We start from the raw sequence: 17,658 nt of genomic DNA on the forward strand, positions 1-17,658 counted from the left end.
AATGCATACAAGGAGAAGCACCAAACTACTATCAAATATGGAGGTGGGTCATTGATGTTTTGGAGATGTTTTGCTGCCGGGTTGACTGTCCCGCTGTGGTAGGTTGATTATCCAGCAGGACAATGACTCAATCATAAATCTCAACCCACACAGAAATGGTTAAGCAAAAACAACGTTCATGTTCTGCAAAGGCAATCTCAGTCTCTGGGCTGAAATCCATCACAAATCTATGGTCTGAACTGAAGAGGGGGGTCCATAAGCGCAAGCCTGAAGATATCAACGACACTGAAAATTTCTTCATGGAGCAAGGGTCAAAAAATCCCTCCAAAAGTTCTCAGATTATAGGAAAGGGCTGTTATCTTTACCAGTATTAAACCAGGGGTGCCAATAATTGTGGGGCCTGTTTGTTGTGCTTTTTTATATTTGAAAAATGTAAGACTTTGTTTGATTCCATTGAAAAAATAATAAAGCACACCCTTCACATGTTGGAAAATAATTTTTTTAGCTGGCTATTTCTGTGCATATTTATCAAGGGTGCCCACTGTATATTAAATAGTCTCCAAAACTGTTTGGAAATTGTTTTGGAACATATTCAAATATTATTGAGTAATCTGATACCTTGTTTTTTACACTGCATGTGATTTACAGTAGGGATGGATGGTGACTGGTGCAACAATTTCCTGATTTTGCTGTATCCCTTAAAGTTATTCTAAACTCCAGAGGTTCTTCAATGTTTTCATTTCAGTGACCTGTAGCTGAAAGATATCACTGGCTTCAGTTATATCAGCAGATCTTGGGAGTGCTAGTAGTTGCACAAGCGCTAACCCTTCGCTGAAACGAAACAAATAGCTTAGTCGCTGAAAGAGCTGGTTTTGGGCTGAGTGTGTCTTGTGTAAACTATCGCTATTGTTCTTTTGTTGAAGAAATATGAAACTTTGTCAAATGCAAAAAGCTTGTTATCTACTTATTACTGGATGTTGACAAGTAATTAATTATTTCACAAGTGGATACATTGAAAATATTCAAATTCAAGTCTATTTGTGGTGTAACTCACGAATAGAGCGTGTTACGCTAAAAATTGCCAGCACAATTCAGCACTTTCTAAGTTAGTTCACCTGTAGTGTGAACATGGATATTGATGCACAAGGACATTCATCGTCGCTTACACCCTTCGTAAAAAAGCGGAGCGAACCCCTGGCCTCGAGGCAAGGGTGGAGTCTATCAATGTCTTTCGAGTTGCGATGTTTTCTCGAGGCTACTCGCGACGACGGTTTGGTTGGCTGAGGGGCACCACCTGTCTGAAGGTTAAGCAGCCTAAGTCTCCATCTGAACAGACCTGTTACAAAAGGTAAGAAAGCAAAACGCCACCATCTTAGCGCAATTTTCGCATTATTAACAAATTGTTATAATACCAAATAGGCTACATCGCCGACTTTCCTTCCCGCTGTAGTGGTAGAGCCATATTCTCTGTACAGAACTAACGTTTCTGCGAGAGTATAGAATAGAACTGCAACTAGACTACTATCGTTAGCCTACCTATGAATTAGGATACGATCAAGACAAGATTATAAGTAGCCTGCTACATTTAGGCGATCACATAAATTAATTAATTAGGCTACATTTTGTGTTACGTCGTGTTGTGTTGTGTTACATAATCAACATAATAGGCGCGGTGACATGCGACTTTAAATTGCGTTCCGGTCAGTTTATTGGACGCTGGGTGGGCAGGATACAGTTGATTATTTCAAATTGTGTCTTTCAGGCCAAATTTCTACTAAATATCCTGTCTGTTGAAGATTCAGTTTTCGAAAGATGTATACTAGCTACTCTGTTGAGTTATAATTAACTGTTTAATGTGTTTCTGGCCCTGGAACATTATTAGCTTTTGTCTATTGATCGGGCAATAATACAAATTATGATATTTTTATCGGGTCAAGAAATAGCAAGGGAAGACATGGTTTCCTCAAAAGTTGTTGAAGTTCCACTAAACGAATATCGGGCATCCGTCCTTTGCAGACCTTGAAACAGGCTAAAATAGAGACTGTGTCCGCGTTCTCCGGTGTTATTTAAACTTTGTGTATCGTTCATTTGTCTTGTGTGAACTTATTCATTTTTTCTTTATTGCAAGGCTACAGTTTCTCTGTATATTCATACGCGGTTCTGCCTTTTTGAGCACTGTTTGGTTCCATGTGTTTTTTTGTGATCAGATCGTGAAACCTTATAAATGCGGAACTACTCATTTTAACCGCTAGCGAAGTATTCAAATTATATTTTATTTTCGTCTAAGGAACTTGAATTTCTTGCGCGTTTGATAAAAGGATATGAAACTAGGCTACTATAAAATAAAAATTTAATCATGAAATGTATGCTACCCCTATTGTACCACAGAAGATTACAGTAGTGCCTCTTATGCCAGTGACGCTGTAGGCAACGTTCTTTTTAGTGGGTGACTTGGTTTTGCGCAGAGACCTCTGTGCTGTCCAAGCGTATTACAACGCCATGCTTCTGGCTTTTACTGTGTTTCACAGCCTGCTTCAGTCAGTTAAGCTCCATCTGACATGATGTGCTGGTTTGGCGCCAGAAAATGCCTTTGAGTTTCCATTTTTGCGAAAGCAAAAAAAAAAAAAATGTTTTTCAACCCAGCCTAAATTGTCTCATCGTTTCTTACTCATTCTTTTTTATTTTTTACATTTAATAGTTGGACAAGCGTACAGCAATGACACTTTCTTTCCAGCCGGTTACATTATGTGTGAGCCATGACTGCATATATATTCATAGGTTACCGTTAAATAAGCAAATATCCGCTCAAAAATTCCCATAATGTCAGTCTAGCCTGTGATAGCATCTTGTGAATTGCAGATTGCGATGCTCTTGTCACAAACATTTCATAGTTATTCATCTTTGTATCAGACAACAAACTGTTAGAACCAAACTGTTATCAAGATGAAGTGGACAGGTTTATTCACTGGTCATAGTAAACACAGAGAAGACAGAAATCAGAAGACAGCAACAACAACAACAACAGTGGTGCCCAATTATGGGTCATAGAGGGTATGCAGATTTTAATTTTAACCAATCACATCACCTGCTGACTTCACTAATTAGTTCCCACCTATCTGATTGAAGGTGTGTTAATTAGTTAAATCAGCAGGTGTAGTGATTGGTTTGGATGAAAACCTGCATACTCTCAGCCCTGCACATTATGGGCAACGGTACAATGGTATCAGGTTACTTCCTCCGAAACGGCTAAACCAGTGTATAGATTAGGGAAGTCGGATGTCCTGACGTTCTGAATAGAAATGTCGACTGTTAGTGTCAGGTATTTCATTAGCGAGTACGAGCCTTCTACTTGTGTTCTGCTTTTCAATGTTCTCTTCCCGTTCATTGAATTCGCTCATTCGTTCATGAAATAATTCTATTTGTGGAGAGAATTTTGGGACTGCTGTCAGTTCTCCATTACCTTTTACCCTTTATACTAATGATTGTGTCGCTTCTACACCAAATCATTGCATTATTAAGTATTCTGAGGACTCCACTGTGATATATCTTTTTAGGCAGGTAGACAGAACCAAGCTGTTATCCTGGTGAAGTGGACAGGCTCATTCACTGGTGTGATAAAAACATGTTAATTGTTAACACAGAGAAAACATGGGTCATTTTTGGGCTAGCATCAGATGACTATCCCCCTGCCTAATCAGAGGATTAAACAAGAATCATCTCATAAGCATTTGGGTGTTTATGTGGACTCTGTACTATCATGAACTTTGACTACGTATCAAACAGGGTGCAACAACGCATTCACTTTCTTCATAGACTTGAGATCCTTTGGAGCAAGCATCCGGATTGTATTATTAATTTACAGCTTGGTTAATCAGTTCATATTTCTTCATGGCTTGGTTCAGTAGTATCTCAGTACAACTTAAATCAAAGCTTCATAGACTTTTTAAAGTGTGTTCAAAGACTGTGGGGGTTCCAGTGATGCAGGTATTTCAAAAGAGGTATTACAATCAGAGAATATTAAGATTGGCAGACAATATTGTCAGTGATGGTTCCCACGTACTGTCCCAGTTATTGCCATCAGGGAGGAGGTATAGGGTACCAAAGTAAGACAGAAAAGGTATGCGGTATATGGGGCGGCCTGTAGCATAGTGGTTAAGGTACATGGCTGGGACCCACAAGGTCAGTGGTTCAATCCCCAGTGTAGCCACAGTAAGATCAGCCGTTGGTGAGAGGGGTGTGTGGGGGTTGGACCCAAAATGCACGACGTCCGAGGGAAGTCCGTGGATGCGGAACACCTCTCTCACCAGAACATCCGCGGTCTCTTGGGCGGTGGGCAATCCAGCCAGGGGGATGAAGTGTGCCGCTTTGCTGAATCGGTCCACCACCGTCAGGATGGTGGTGTTACCCTCGGAAAGGGGAAGTCCGGTCACGAAGTGGCAATGGTTGAAGCAGTCCAGCAGGGGCCTGGTGAGATGCTTTGCTTCTGGCGCATGTGGTGCAAGCCTTGATGAAGCGTCTGGTGTCGGGGATCATGGCACTCCACCAGAATCTCCGCTTCAGCACCGCCAAGGTGCGGGTAAAGCCGGGATGGCATGAATGGGAGGGATGAATGGGCCCATTGCAGCACCTGTGTCTGAGCGGCTGAGGGAACGTATAGGCGTAATCCGGGGTTGGACCTGGGATCGGGATCCTCCCGTAGAGCCCTCTGGATCACCGCCTCGATCTTCCATGTGACAGATCACGCTCAGAACAGGTGTTGAATTGACGGGACAGGGCGTCAGGCTTAACGTTCTGTCGGGAAGAATCAACAGCGTGGTGAGCGTGGGACAATGGTTCTCTCTGTCAGCACCCTCATGCCTGTCGACTGCTCTCACCTCTACTGGTCGCCTGGTCCTGAAGGAGCCCCGAGCCTGGGTGTGACCCGGCCTCCCACAGTAGAAGCACGAACCGGTGGTTCTGCGGCGTGCTCGCTCCTCGGTAGAGACCCTGGTACCGGCCCGGGACAGGTCCATGGGTTCGGATCCCTCCGACTGCTGCTCCTCTCGTCGAGGACTTGGGCCCTGCCTGGGGTACGGGTTGCCGGGAAGGATCGGTCTCTCCGACCGGCGTTGTCTGGCACGGTTGTCCAGGCGGATCGTGGTGCGCACGAGTTGGTCGAGCTGGGTGATGGGGTCCAGTCGCGCCAACTCGTCCTGGAGCGTCTCGCTCAGGCTAGCCAGGAAGAGATTCGCCAAAGCTGCATCGTTCCAACTAGTAGCCGCCGCGAGGGTGCGGAAGTCGATGGAGTGGTCTGCCACGGTCTTCCGTCCCTGGCGCAGAGCAATCAGTCTCTGGGATGGCTCCTGGTCGCCGGATGCGTGTTGGAACACTTTTCGAATCTCGTCAGCGAAGGCTGGGTAACGAGGAGGGAAAGAATCCCCGGACCACACCGCCGTAGCCCAATCCAACGCCCTCCCCTTGAGTAGTCCCATCACATAGCCAATCCGACGGTCGTCGCTGTTGTAGGTCTGGGGCTGTTGTTTGAATACAAACTCGCATTGGAGTAGGAACGCCTTGCACCTCTCGGGTTCTCCACCGAACCTCTCCGGAGGGGGTTGTTGGGGCTCCCAGAATTGCCAGGCTCCCGAGGGGTTGACCGCCGGGGAAGTGGGTGGGTGAGTTCCTCCCGTGGTTGTGGCAGGACCGCAACGGCGAGCCTCCTCATCTCTGCACACAGTTCACGAATCTCCAGGTGAAGCTCGGAGATTCCTTGTGAATGCTGCCGGACGATGGCTCCTTGTTCCTGGAGGGCGTGGAACATGGCAGTAGAGTCAGCAGGGTCCATAGTGGCGAAATTGTTCTGAGAGGGGTGCGTGGGGGTTGGACCCAAAATGCACGACTCAGAAACAATAGTTGAATAAAGTCCCGTTAGGGCTTTATTCGGGACGAGTCCCAGGAGTGTAGTCAACACAAGCAAAGTCCATACACGAAGATCCAGCCAAACAAATATAAAACAAACAAAAAGCACGGTGCCGAGGGAAGAGGCAATCTCGTAGTCGGTAGACGTGCAGGGAGGTCCGGTAGCAGGAGAGCAGTCAGCGGGGCAGATGAACAGGCGGACGGCAAGCAGAGGCGTAGTCGTGAGCGAAGCGGGAGTCGAAACCATGAAACAATCAGCGGGGCAAAAGTACAAAAACGGTAGGCGAGGACGTAGTCAAAAAACAAACAGTGGTCAACAAAACAGAAATCAATGGACGATGGTCGATAACAGGCTTGGATCGTAACGTGTAAACAAACAGTAGTAATGCTCAAGAGTTGCGTAGTTAGACTAGAGGCAGACAATTTTGCAGTGAACAGTAGCGCGACTGGGCTATAAATGCGGGTGTAGACAGGTGCAGACAATTAGTTAGAGCGTAGCAAGGAAATGGAAAACAGGTGCGATGAATGACAAGTTTAACAAGGAGATTAGTAATCGTTATCTAAGTAATCCTGCCCTAGCATTAGTAAATTAGTAAATGACATGCACGAGAAACGTAAGGTAACATGAACACATGATTTGTTTGTTAGTCTCTACCCAATCCTGATCTAGCGTTAGTAGTTTTAGTAAATAGACAAATGGAAACACTTAGGGAGTGAATGACAGAAAGAGAGAGAGAGAGAGAGAGAAAAGGCGGAACGCAAGGTTTGCGGAAAAACATGTAAAAGTGTATGCATAACAACGACCAGTTAACGTAACAATAAACATGCATCAAAACATAACACAAAGAGAAACTAAGACGATAATCACTCAACATAACCAGGTAATATAATCGTACGAAAACATAACTACACATGACAAGAAAATAAATCGTAACGAGACATAACTAAACATGACAAGAAAATAAATCGTAACGAAACATAACTAAACAACATGACGAACCTAGACAACATAATACATGATAAGACACTACGTGACTAAGACAACATAAATAAACATAAATAAACATAAAACATGGCGAGACAGACCTGAAACGTGACAGTTGGGCCCTTGAGCAAGGCTCTTAACCCTGCATTGCTCCAGGGGAGGATTGTCTCCTGCTTAGTGTAATCAACTGTACATCGCTCTGGATAAGTGCATCTGCCAAATGCCACTAATCTTATGTATAAATGATCTTTTATCCCAATGTCTATTCAAATGCAAAATGATACAGAGCAGAATTCGTAGTTCCTTCAATAATGGCCTCATGCTACCACCACCACCACAGATAGAGCAAATCAGGAAGGGGGCTTATTGTTTTTCATGCCACAAGTTGTCCGTGCTTTCTCCTTAATTGCTAAACCGTGGAGTCTCCTGCCGTGTGTTTGCTTCCTGCGGTCTCTTCCCTGTCTGCGTAGCTACATAGGGCTGATGTAGGCGCAATGTCTGTGGGAGATGGAAAGTGACAGATGGTCGCTTTTTCAGTGAGCCTCTTCTTGCTTGCTTTTTTAAAATTAGTTCTCTTGATTTCCTTGCACCAGTGTTTATTTTGCGCCCGGGTGTCTTTTGTGCCTTTGTTCATTTTTGTACAATTTTTCCATTCTCCATTTATCCTAGTTCCTGCCACATCATGGTCCTCACATTGCACATACAGCAGTGTGCAGTGATGATTAGACACTTAACACAATGAAGATAAAACCGAAACCAAGTGCTATTCAAGTATTCATTTCATGTAATATTGGTTAATGTAGATGAAAATATTTAAACAGAGAGCTCCTTCCTTCGTGACACTGTGACACTGCACAGAGTGTGTGTTACCTTAAATACTGGAACCACTAATCATCAGAAGAAATTTTGCGGAATAATGTTGCTTCAACCCAGTTAAACAAATTGTTTAGCATCAACAATCATGGAATGAGCCTTCAAGCATGCATTCATGCTATGCAAAAGTCAAAAAATAAAAATTGTGACGCCTTTCAGTTTTTCTAAAAAATATGCTGTTTTCAGTGTTTCTGTTTATTAGCCATACTTTTACCCCAATGCAATTGTGGGAATTATTTTTTTTGTTCTCATTGCCTACAATAGTATTGTTAAATACATTATCACCAAAAAAATGTTAACTTAAATTTTTAAAGAAGTCATATAAGTGATGTATAATCCTCACTGCACACTACTGTATTGTCAGGGATCAGAACACTGGACCAAAGAGCGAGACTATAGAAGTTAATGTTAAAGTCTTTATTAACTTCAGAATAGTTCAGACAAGCAGGGTTCAATATCCAGCCAACAGTAATGGCAGAGAATAGGCAGGTCGTAATCAATAGTCCAGAAACAGGGTCAATACTCCAGCAAACAGATACAACAGGGCGGACTGTAGCGTAGTGGTTAAGGTACATGACTGGGATCCGCAAGGTTGGTGGGCCCTTGAGCAAGGCCCTTAACCCTGCATAGCTCCAGGGGTGGATTGTCTCCTGCTTAGTCTAATCAACTGTACGTCACTCTGGATAAGAACGTCAGCCAAATGCCATTAATGCAATGTAATGTAATAAACCAAATTGAAGTCGTGGTCACAGGCGAAGGGTCGAAAACGGGTCAATAAGCAAAATGGTTCCAAACCAAACAAACGGGATAAGCCGAATTTGCAAGTCGAAAACAAAAGAGGTCAAACCGGGTATCAATCAGGAAATAATGCTGGAAAGCAAGGCTAAAGCTCATGACAATCTGGCAGTGTGCTAACAGAACAGAACAGAAAGCACAGGGGGTAACATGAAAACGTTAACAACTAAAAACTCAGAACCTGGCACATATAAATGTTGACACAGCAAAAACATGACCAAAACTCAACTTCGGCCACAAGGATAGGAAGTTTGATGACACCACTCCCTCTGTGAAACAGTTACAACGGAAAAGCCAGTGCAAGCACCTTTTCTTTATTTGAAGGGAAAGGTGGTGGATAGAAAATATTGCGAAAAAAATATTGGTCAGGAAAGCAAATTGTGGGGAGTACACCAGTATTTTACAACCAGCAGGAAAAAAACAGCTTTCACCCATTTCCCCCTTTTAAGGTCTAATGTAAACTCATTGTGTTCCAAACACCAAGTTAGCTCACCATATCCCGAACAGTGCAACTTTTATGATGAATAACTAAATAATTACTTCCAGATCAGCTTGGGTTTTTGGTTGTGTGTAAAGTATAATTCCTTCCGTTTTCATCATAAAAACGTGGTCACATACGTGATCCATCTTAGCATACAGTGACATGGTAATAGTGCTCCACTATGACATTGTGGTGGGGAAGCTGTTGCTAACGAGAGACTGTGAACTCTGCAGGGTGATATGCCGGTGTTCAGAGCTAACACGGTCTTCCAAACACAGGGACGTTTTGCAGTTATTTGTTTTTTTATAATTATTGGTCCAATTCACATCAATTTTAGTGTCTGGGATAGTCTATAAGCAACCATAATCACAAACCACATTCCTCAGGAGAAAGACTACCATTGAACGGAGGCTAACAAGCAGTCGCCTGTTCAGAAGAAGGTGAATTCATGTTACAGGAATCATGTCAATAGCAAGAAGTGGGGGGGGGGGTAATCCTCAAGTTGATTGTGAACATACCTTCTATAGTACACTCCCGTAGCAGAAGAAAGGATTTGCCTCAGTAATTACACACTCCTTAAACGACACCAGCTACACATGCATCAAGTTTCCATATGCTAGACTGCAGTGTAAGAGTTTACATCAAAAATAAACACCCAGTGTCACTCAAAGATATTGAATGCTGCTGTACTAAATAAATAAATACTAATAGACACTCAATTTTACTGGTTATGGTGGTAGTTGTTGAAATCCTCTGATGAAGCCCCTCTCCTATACCAAGGTGCCCATCTGCCCCCATTGCACCTTGGCCCCCCTTGCGCCTTGCCTGCCCAGCTTTTTCAGTTCCGTGTTGCGTGATTACAATAGATTAGGGGAGAGTAGCGCATTTGTCACTGCATCACAATGGAATAAATAACAGTCCAAATTAAATAATGAAGTAGGGTCTGTAGGCTGGGGATATAGTTGTTGATGTTTATAAGTAGCTGTGGATACATACTTCAAGACAAAGTGATTGGTATTGTCATCGGAAATCATCGGAAGGGTATACAAGCAGTTTCATGGTTGGCACCCCAGCATGTGATGTGAAGATTTAAAATTCAAGAACCACACCTATAAATATAATTTTGTTTTTTTTCGAAAGGTTACGTTTATTGTATACAATTGTTTTCATTGTCTCTTGAGTAAATACATTTCAACAAACCACCATCAGTTCACACCTTTCTTTAAAAAATACAAATTAAAAGGGCCATTTCCTATTTGCCTATGAATATTACACCTTAGCTTAGTCACCCTTTTCCATTGGCCAGTAAAGTTTGGTAAGCTTTTCTAACCACTACCCAGGACTTTGGCTCCAGGGTATAGCAATTAGAGATTGTGCTGGCTAGCACATTACGAGCTTAAAGAAATTGAATGGTATTAGCAGTCCGCAGGATGTCATTATTCAGAACAAAGAAAGGTTTATGGCAATGTCTGCATAGAGAGAGGTTTTTTTTTTGCATTGTTGAATTAATCTTAACATAGCTTTATTAGTTAGCAGGTCTGTCACAAATGTTTTCTCATTGGGGTACTCAATCAGAATTCGTACTTTTCTCGTCACTGTCTTCATTTCAAAAGATGTATGAAGCTTGTACTTTCCTTGCACATGCTGCTTGCACATGCTAAAAGCCATGCAGTGTAATGTAATTGACGTGCTCAGGCCTCATACAAGCATTTGAATTCCTTCAAAAACAAGTGGTGCGCATACCACCACTGGACTACGCTCCAAATGAATTCACATTTTCATCGTCAAATCACACCACTCATATACAATTGGCAAGGGCATCTTACATTACCAGCTTTTCTTAAAGCACTGTGTGCTATTGTGAACCATATTTACTGAACTCAGAGTTCTGGTTAAACAGATTGTTCTCGGGGGGGAAGGGTTTAGTCAAAGGGAGGAAATGGAAAAGCCGGAGACCGCTCAACAACAAGAAGCTGCTGCTACAATGAACGAACGAACACCTCTTGCTTGCCATGTACCGAATTTGCCGTGTTGTCCGAATAGGATGAAAGTAGGAGGGTTCTCCAAAAGCTACTGTAGCTACCCGCTACTGTAGCTACTCTTGAAAAAACAAAAAAACAGCTCTAGCTCGATTTCGAAAAAGCTGGTTGAGCGGTTAGACCAGCATTATGCTCAACATGGTTTGACCAGCAGAAGCTATGTTTTGCAAGAGCTGGTAGCTGAATTTTACACCAGGATGGTTTACTTGAACAGTGTTCCTCAACTCCAGTCCCCGAGACCCACTTGCCAGAAGGTTTTCATTGTAATCAGGAACTCACACACCTGATTTAACTAATGAAGGGCATTTTTGGTGGTTTGATTGGTTCAGTCATTATATCCGGAGTGTGAGTTCCTGGCTACAACAAAGACCTGGCGAGTGTGTCCAGACAACAGGAGTTGAGAAACACTGAAATAGAATGTGCATTCAGTGAGCACTTTATTAGGTATTTATTAGACATATTTTTTTCAGACGTCTACTGCTGTAGCCTATCCAGCCTATCTGCCTAACTTGAGTTATGGTGCTTTGTGTGTTCAGAAATGCTGTTCTGCTGTTTACCACTGTTGTGATGTGTGGTTATTTGTGTTACTGTCACCTTCCTGTCAGCTTTGAGCAGTCTCGCCCTTCTCCACTGACCTCTCTCATTAACAAGTCATTTCTGTCTGCAGAACTTCTTCTCACTGGATTTTCTTTGTTGTTTTTTTCCACCATTCTTTGCAAACTCTAGAGACTAGTGTGCATGGAAAGCCCAGGAGAGCAGCAGTTTCTGAGATACTCAACCCACCCTGTCTGCCACCAATAATCATTCCATGATCAAAATCTTTTCCCCATTCTGAAGATTGAACCGTATCGACATGATTGTATGCATTTCACTGCTGCCACACAATTGGCTGATTGGATAATCGTAGGGTATAATAAAGTAAAAATGTTCCTAATAAAGTGCTAGGTGAGTGTATATTGGCTTCAATTGCCAATGTGTGCATGCTGGTGTTAGCTATGACCATTGCAACAAAATCTTATGCTGTGTAGTAGTGCTGTGACAGATTGTGAGGGTAATAGTATTTGTTATAGCCATTAAGATACATTTCTACCTGAGCTCTAAACTAGGAAACGACTGCATCACATTTCAGGAGTTTTCTTCCAATCCACTGTGCGGCAGTGTGGCGTGGTGAACTTGGTGTGAAAGTGGGGGGTATTGAAATCAGCAGAGAATCACACGTGATTTACAGTGTCAGGATGTGAACTAAAGTACACGCCTCACACCTTTATTTAAGCGTCCTATTATGTTAATAATTTATGACCGCATTTATGCTTAAATAAACGTAAAACTATTGCTAAATAAAGAATTTGACACTTTGTGTGTCGCCTACTTATTGCCTCCCAAATGACTAGCCTTTTATCCATAAATATGAATAATTCTGGCTCATTGTAAGGCCTGAGGTACAGGGAAGTGTATGGGAAAGTGCCATAGAAATCTGAGATAAAAATAAAACTTTTACAGAGGGCCAAAATATGCCCATTCAACGCATAGTTGCAAAGTTGTTACAGGACTTAGCATAACATAGCATTATGTTTATCGCATGTTAACTATTTAATAATAATGTAATAATTTAATAATAAGAAATGTCATACAGTATCACGATGGTTTTTCCAAACATAATAGGGGGGTTAAGGATTGCTGACATTTATACATACAAGCTTTTGCTTTCAGTCACAAGGAACAGCATTCTGAAGTACTCTTTATTTCCTGTTTGAGCCACATACGCTGCGACAGTTTTTTTTACACCCATCTTACCACATCTTATGGAGTGCTTTTATAGTACTTCTGCTTTTCTACCCTCTCCTCTAATTCAGTAATTTTACTCATTCATCCATTGGGTAATATGATTTGGGAATTGAAATTTTACCTTAAAATGAGTCAAATACATCGAATGCATCCATGGCCTGAGGTTTTGATGTATTACTTGCCTGTTTTTTTATCTTTCTATTTTAACTATCTATTTTAAGTACTAATAGTACTGAAACTTGTTTATAAGCCGTACTACTTTACCACAAATATAAGACAAAATACACATTGCCATGAAAATAGAGGAGGCCCACAGTCTTTTATGCAGAGAAAGAAATTTTCTATGGAAATGTTTCTCAGGGTGTGTAATGTGTATTACTGTAAAAATTGTGCAGTAGACTTTCTTAGCAGCACCCACCTAGCAGGGTTACACAGCAGACATCCTGAAGCTTCAGAGCACATAATACAAAGGGGCGGAAATGCATTTTGACTGTGGGCCGGGCTTCTGAAACTGGGCCAGTGGGGAGGGTGGGTTTGCCCAAAGAAGATCTTTAGCTCAGGTCAGAGCAGTTGCCAGTTCAATCCCCTGCCCAGGTTTGTCAAAGTGTCCCTGAGCAAGACCTTGTGTGGCAGCTTATTACTGTTGGTGTGAGTGTGTGTGAATGAGAGGTGTCAAATGTATGGCGCTTTGGATGAAATATAAATGCAGTCTTCTACTGCAGCTATGTCTCCTACTATAGCTATGTCTTTTACTGTAGATATGTCTTTTACTGTAGCTATATCTTTTACTGTACCTATGTCTCCTACTGTAGATATGTCTTTTACTGTAGCTATATCTTTTACTGTAGATATGTCTCCAACTGTAGCTATATCTTTTACTGTAGATATGTCTCCTACTGTAGCCATATCTTTTACTGTAGATATGTCTCCTACTGTAGCTATGTCTCCTACTTTAGCTATGTCTTTTACTGTAGCGATGTATTTTACTGTAGATATGTCTCCTACTGTAGCGATGTATTTTTTTACATTACATTACATTATTGACATTTGGCAGATGCTCTTATCCAGAGCGACGTCCAGTTGATTAGACTAAGCAGGAGACATTCCTCCCCTGGAGCAATGCAGGGCCTTAAGGGTTAAGGGCCTTGCTCAAGGGCCCAACGGCTGTACGGATCTTATTGTGGCTACACCGGGATTAGAACCACCAACCTTGCATGTCCCAGTCATTTACCTTAACCACTACGCTACAGGCCGCCCTATTTTACTGTAGATATGTCTTTTACTGTAGCTATGTTTCGTACTGTAGCTATGTTTCGTACTGTAGCTATCTCTTTGCTGTGCATACTTTGTAAAGTATATTGTTGCTTTTCTCAAACACATGTCTTGTTTTCTCCCATTCAGGTCCAGAAATGCGACGGTTCTACCGTAATTTTGAGGCCATTGCCTTGCTTGTCATTGGAGTGCTGTGCTTGGCCATAATTTTCAGCAAAGATGACGGATCCCAAAATGTACGGACGGCCAATGTACACCTCAATGTGCAGAAGTCGGTTTCTGAACAACCGCCCCGGAAAGTCTCGACTGAGAACGCGGCGCAGTACGCCGCGCCGTATTGCGAACGTAATTTCTCTGCGGCCAACGTCGCCGGATTCTCGGCTCTTCCGGGCCACATCCAGGACTTCTTGTTTTACCGCCACTGCCGACGCTTCCCGATGCTGCTGGACGTGCCCGACAAGTGCGGGGGCGCGCCCCGCGATTCGGCGGACGTGTTCCTGCTGCTGGTGATAAAGAGCTCCCCCTGGAACTACGACCGTCGGGAGGTGCTGCGGAAGACCTGGGCCAAGGAGCGGCTGGAGGGCGGGGCGTGGATCCGACGCGTGTTCGTCTCGGGCACGGTGGGCGCGGGCATCGAGAAGCGCAAGCTCAACAAGCTGATGCGTCTGGAGAACCGGGAGCACGGCGACATTCTGCAGTGGGACTTCAACGACTCCTTCTTCAACCTCACCCTCAAGCAGGTCCTGTTCCTGGAGTGGATGGAGAGGCGCTGCCCCCGCATCCGCTTCCTCCTGAACGGCGACGACGACATCTTCGCCAACACCGACAACATGGTGGAGTACCTCCAGAGCCTCGCCGGCAACGACGGAGGCCGGCACTTATTCGTGGGCCACCTCATCCGCTACGTGGGACCCATTAGAGAGTCCGGGAGCAAGTACTTCGTCCCCGTCCAGGTTCAGGAGTCAAACTCGTACCCACCGTACTGCGGTGGAGGGGGCTTCTTGCTCTCCGGTTTCACAGCCAGGGTTATATACAACATGTCCCACGTTGTCCCCATCCTGCCGATCGATGACGTGTACATGGGCATGTGTTTGCAAAAGGCTGGGTTGGAGCCGGAGTCCCATTTCGGAGTGAGGACTGCGGGGCTCCGTGTCCCCTCTCAGAACGTCGACGCGTACGATCCTTGTTACTACCGGGAGATTATCTTGGTGCACAGGTTCCTGCCTCATCAGATTTTCATCATGTGGCACGGGATTCACGAACCTGACTTAAAATGTGGAAGTTCAGAAGTGTCTCGAGGCTCAAAAACAGAAAAATAGTTTGGATTGAATTGACTTTTTGGAATTGTTTTGGTTTCTTGGCAACCGACCCTGACAAGAAATTATGTTTATTATTATTAAGAAGTGCTGGAGCATTTTGAACATTACTGACACGGATAACTGACAAGTAATCCAAAGCAAAATAAAAACGTTTCTTATTGCACTTTAAATTCAGCTGAAAATGTATAGAGCTGAGACAGGACTGACACTGTAGAACTGTGTTCCATTGTGACTTTAATTCCTCCCTCCAACCTGTAATGTGTCTTAAAAACATGGATTGCTGGGCATGTTGAGTATGATGCCCAACAGTAATACAAATGCTGAAACTCTTGTACAAATTTTTAACCCTTATTTTCTTTATTGCACAAAACTACTCATGGGGGGGGTCCATCGCATTGGCTGGTTTACATTCCTGCCGAGTTCAGTTAATTACTGAGCTTGTTTGGCATCTCCATGTGCAATCTGAACTAAAGAAAAACCTCAAGTGCTCACTGTTTAGTAGATCAGTTAGTTGTTCCAGGCCTGAACATCAGTGCAGCATGACTAATTTGTTGAAGGCGCTGAAATATATAGCATTATATCTACAAACAGATTTTATGCAATTCATAGCCATAAAATAGCTGCTGCTTTCTTGTTGAGTGATGTCCAATGCAGATAAGTTACTCAATCAGACCTGATTAATGGTAAATGGTAAATGGTTGGCATTTATATAGCGCCTTTATCCAAAGCACGGTACAATTGATGCTTCTCATTCACCCATTCATACACACACTCACACACTGACGGCGATTAGCTGCCATGCAAGGCGCCAACCAAGAACTGTAGCTAAAATGGAAATCAGCAAGCATCGTGGTAAGGTTTAAGAAACATTGCCTAGCAATAGTCACTCCTGTAAGCAATAATCACTCTTACCTTATAAATATAATTACACCCTCAAACAATTTTGATATTTTGACAATTCCTGCAATTTGTGTTTTTTTATGAGGGACTGCCAGCAGCCAATCAACAATAACAATTCTCTAACGTGTCAACAGCAACATCTGTTACCTGTAAACTGTGAAAAAAAAAGAAAGAAAGAAAGAAAGGCACACTGCAAAAGATGCACCATGCCAAAAAGACGAGGAATGTATTCCGCTGTGGAAAGGAGTATGAAGGATTAATTTGTTGTCTGCTACCACTTCACGTATCAGACGTTTGGTAAGTTGAAAGAAATCTGACAGAAAGCGCTTTATGACATTAAAGGGCAGCATCTGTGACTGCTATGTGGAACCATATGTCGCTGAAAAACGTGATGTGGCAGTACGCTGCGCGATTCGTCGCGTCCTGTGTCACGTCATCGACCCTGACTCTGCCTGTCGGAGTCTACTCGCAAAGTGTGTCGCGTGCCATTGCAGTGCACTTCCACCAATCATATTGTCTTATCATCTTAAGGGGATCAAACCCCAATATGTCGCCAAGATCGTGATGTGGCAACATGTGCTGTGATTCTTCCCATCCTGTGTCACGTATTCACCCTAACTCTGCCTGCTGGATGAGTCTACTGGAAACGCGTGTCAAGTTCACTCACAGTGCACTTCTTCTAGCTTATGATTAACCCCTTCTTTGAATGTGCGGGTTACGTATTTATTGAGTTTGCTGACAGTAAAATGATTGACCCATACTGGTCACCTTTTAAGGTCATGATAGAATGATAAATTGATTTAAAGTGTGTTTAAATGAGAGATGTTGAAGGAAATGTTTTTTCATTTATTTGGTTATTTGTACTGATATGATTTTACTTCTCAGGGTATTTTTGGATGTATTATTACATATTCATTGAATAAACAATACAGTTGAGTGAAATTTGTTTTTTATTTCAAAGATTATGAACTGGAACTGGAGGTAACCCTTTACATTAATGTTACATGAATTGGCATAAACTACTGTATTTGTTGAAAAGTTTTACGTATTTCTGCATCATTAATTCATGTTACCGACTACATTACTTGAGCCTGAGCCATGTCGTCCCTTTCTATGGGGTTTCTGATAAGAAATATCTTAATTTACAGCAAGTCTGTCATGCAGATTAGGCTACTCGGGGGGGGGGGGGTTTGGCGGGGGGGGGGTCATTTGTAGCATTGCTGCGAATGAGTACGTGTGCTTGGTCAGCCTATCCTGTATACATAAATGAAAATGATTAAAAATTGAGTCTGAACCTTTTTTATGCATTGT

At 42.9% G+C, this 17,658-nt stretch overlaps 1 protein-coding gene across 1 annotated transcript; it reads left to right on the top strand.

Annotated features, from left to right (window-relative positions):
• The first annotated feature begins 865 nt into the window (after positions 1-865).
• Positions 866-17,289, top strand: LOC133127072 (N-acetyllactosaminide beta-1,3-N-acetylglucosaminyltransferase 3-like). The gene is made up of 2 exons (XM_061239694.1): positions 866-1,348; positions 14,258-17,289. Exon 2 carries the CDS (start codon positions 14,266-14,268, stop codon positions 15,445-15,447), a length of 1,182 nt encoding a protein of 393 aa, XP_061095678.1. The 5' UTR covers positions 866-1,348; positions 14,258-14,265; the 3' UTR covers positions 15,448-17,289.
• Positions 17,290-17,658: the final 369 nt, after the last annotated feature.

The sequence above is a fragment of the Conger conger genome, chromosome 4 (assembly GCF_963514075.1).
Source record: "Conger conger chromosome 4, fConCon1.1, whole genome shotgun sequence".
Lineage (NCBI taxonomy): Eukaryota > Metazoa > Chordata > Actinopteri > Anguilliformes > Congridae > Conger > Conger conger.

Coding starts and splice junctions, on each gene's coding strand:
- LOC133127072 (XM_061239694.1), top strand. CDS start 14,266: ATGCGACGGTTCTACCGTAATTTTGAGGCCATTGCCTTGCTTGTCATT.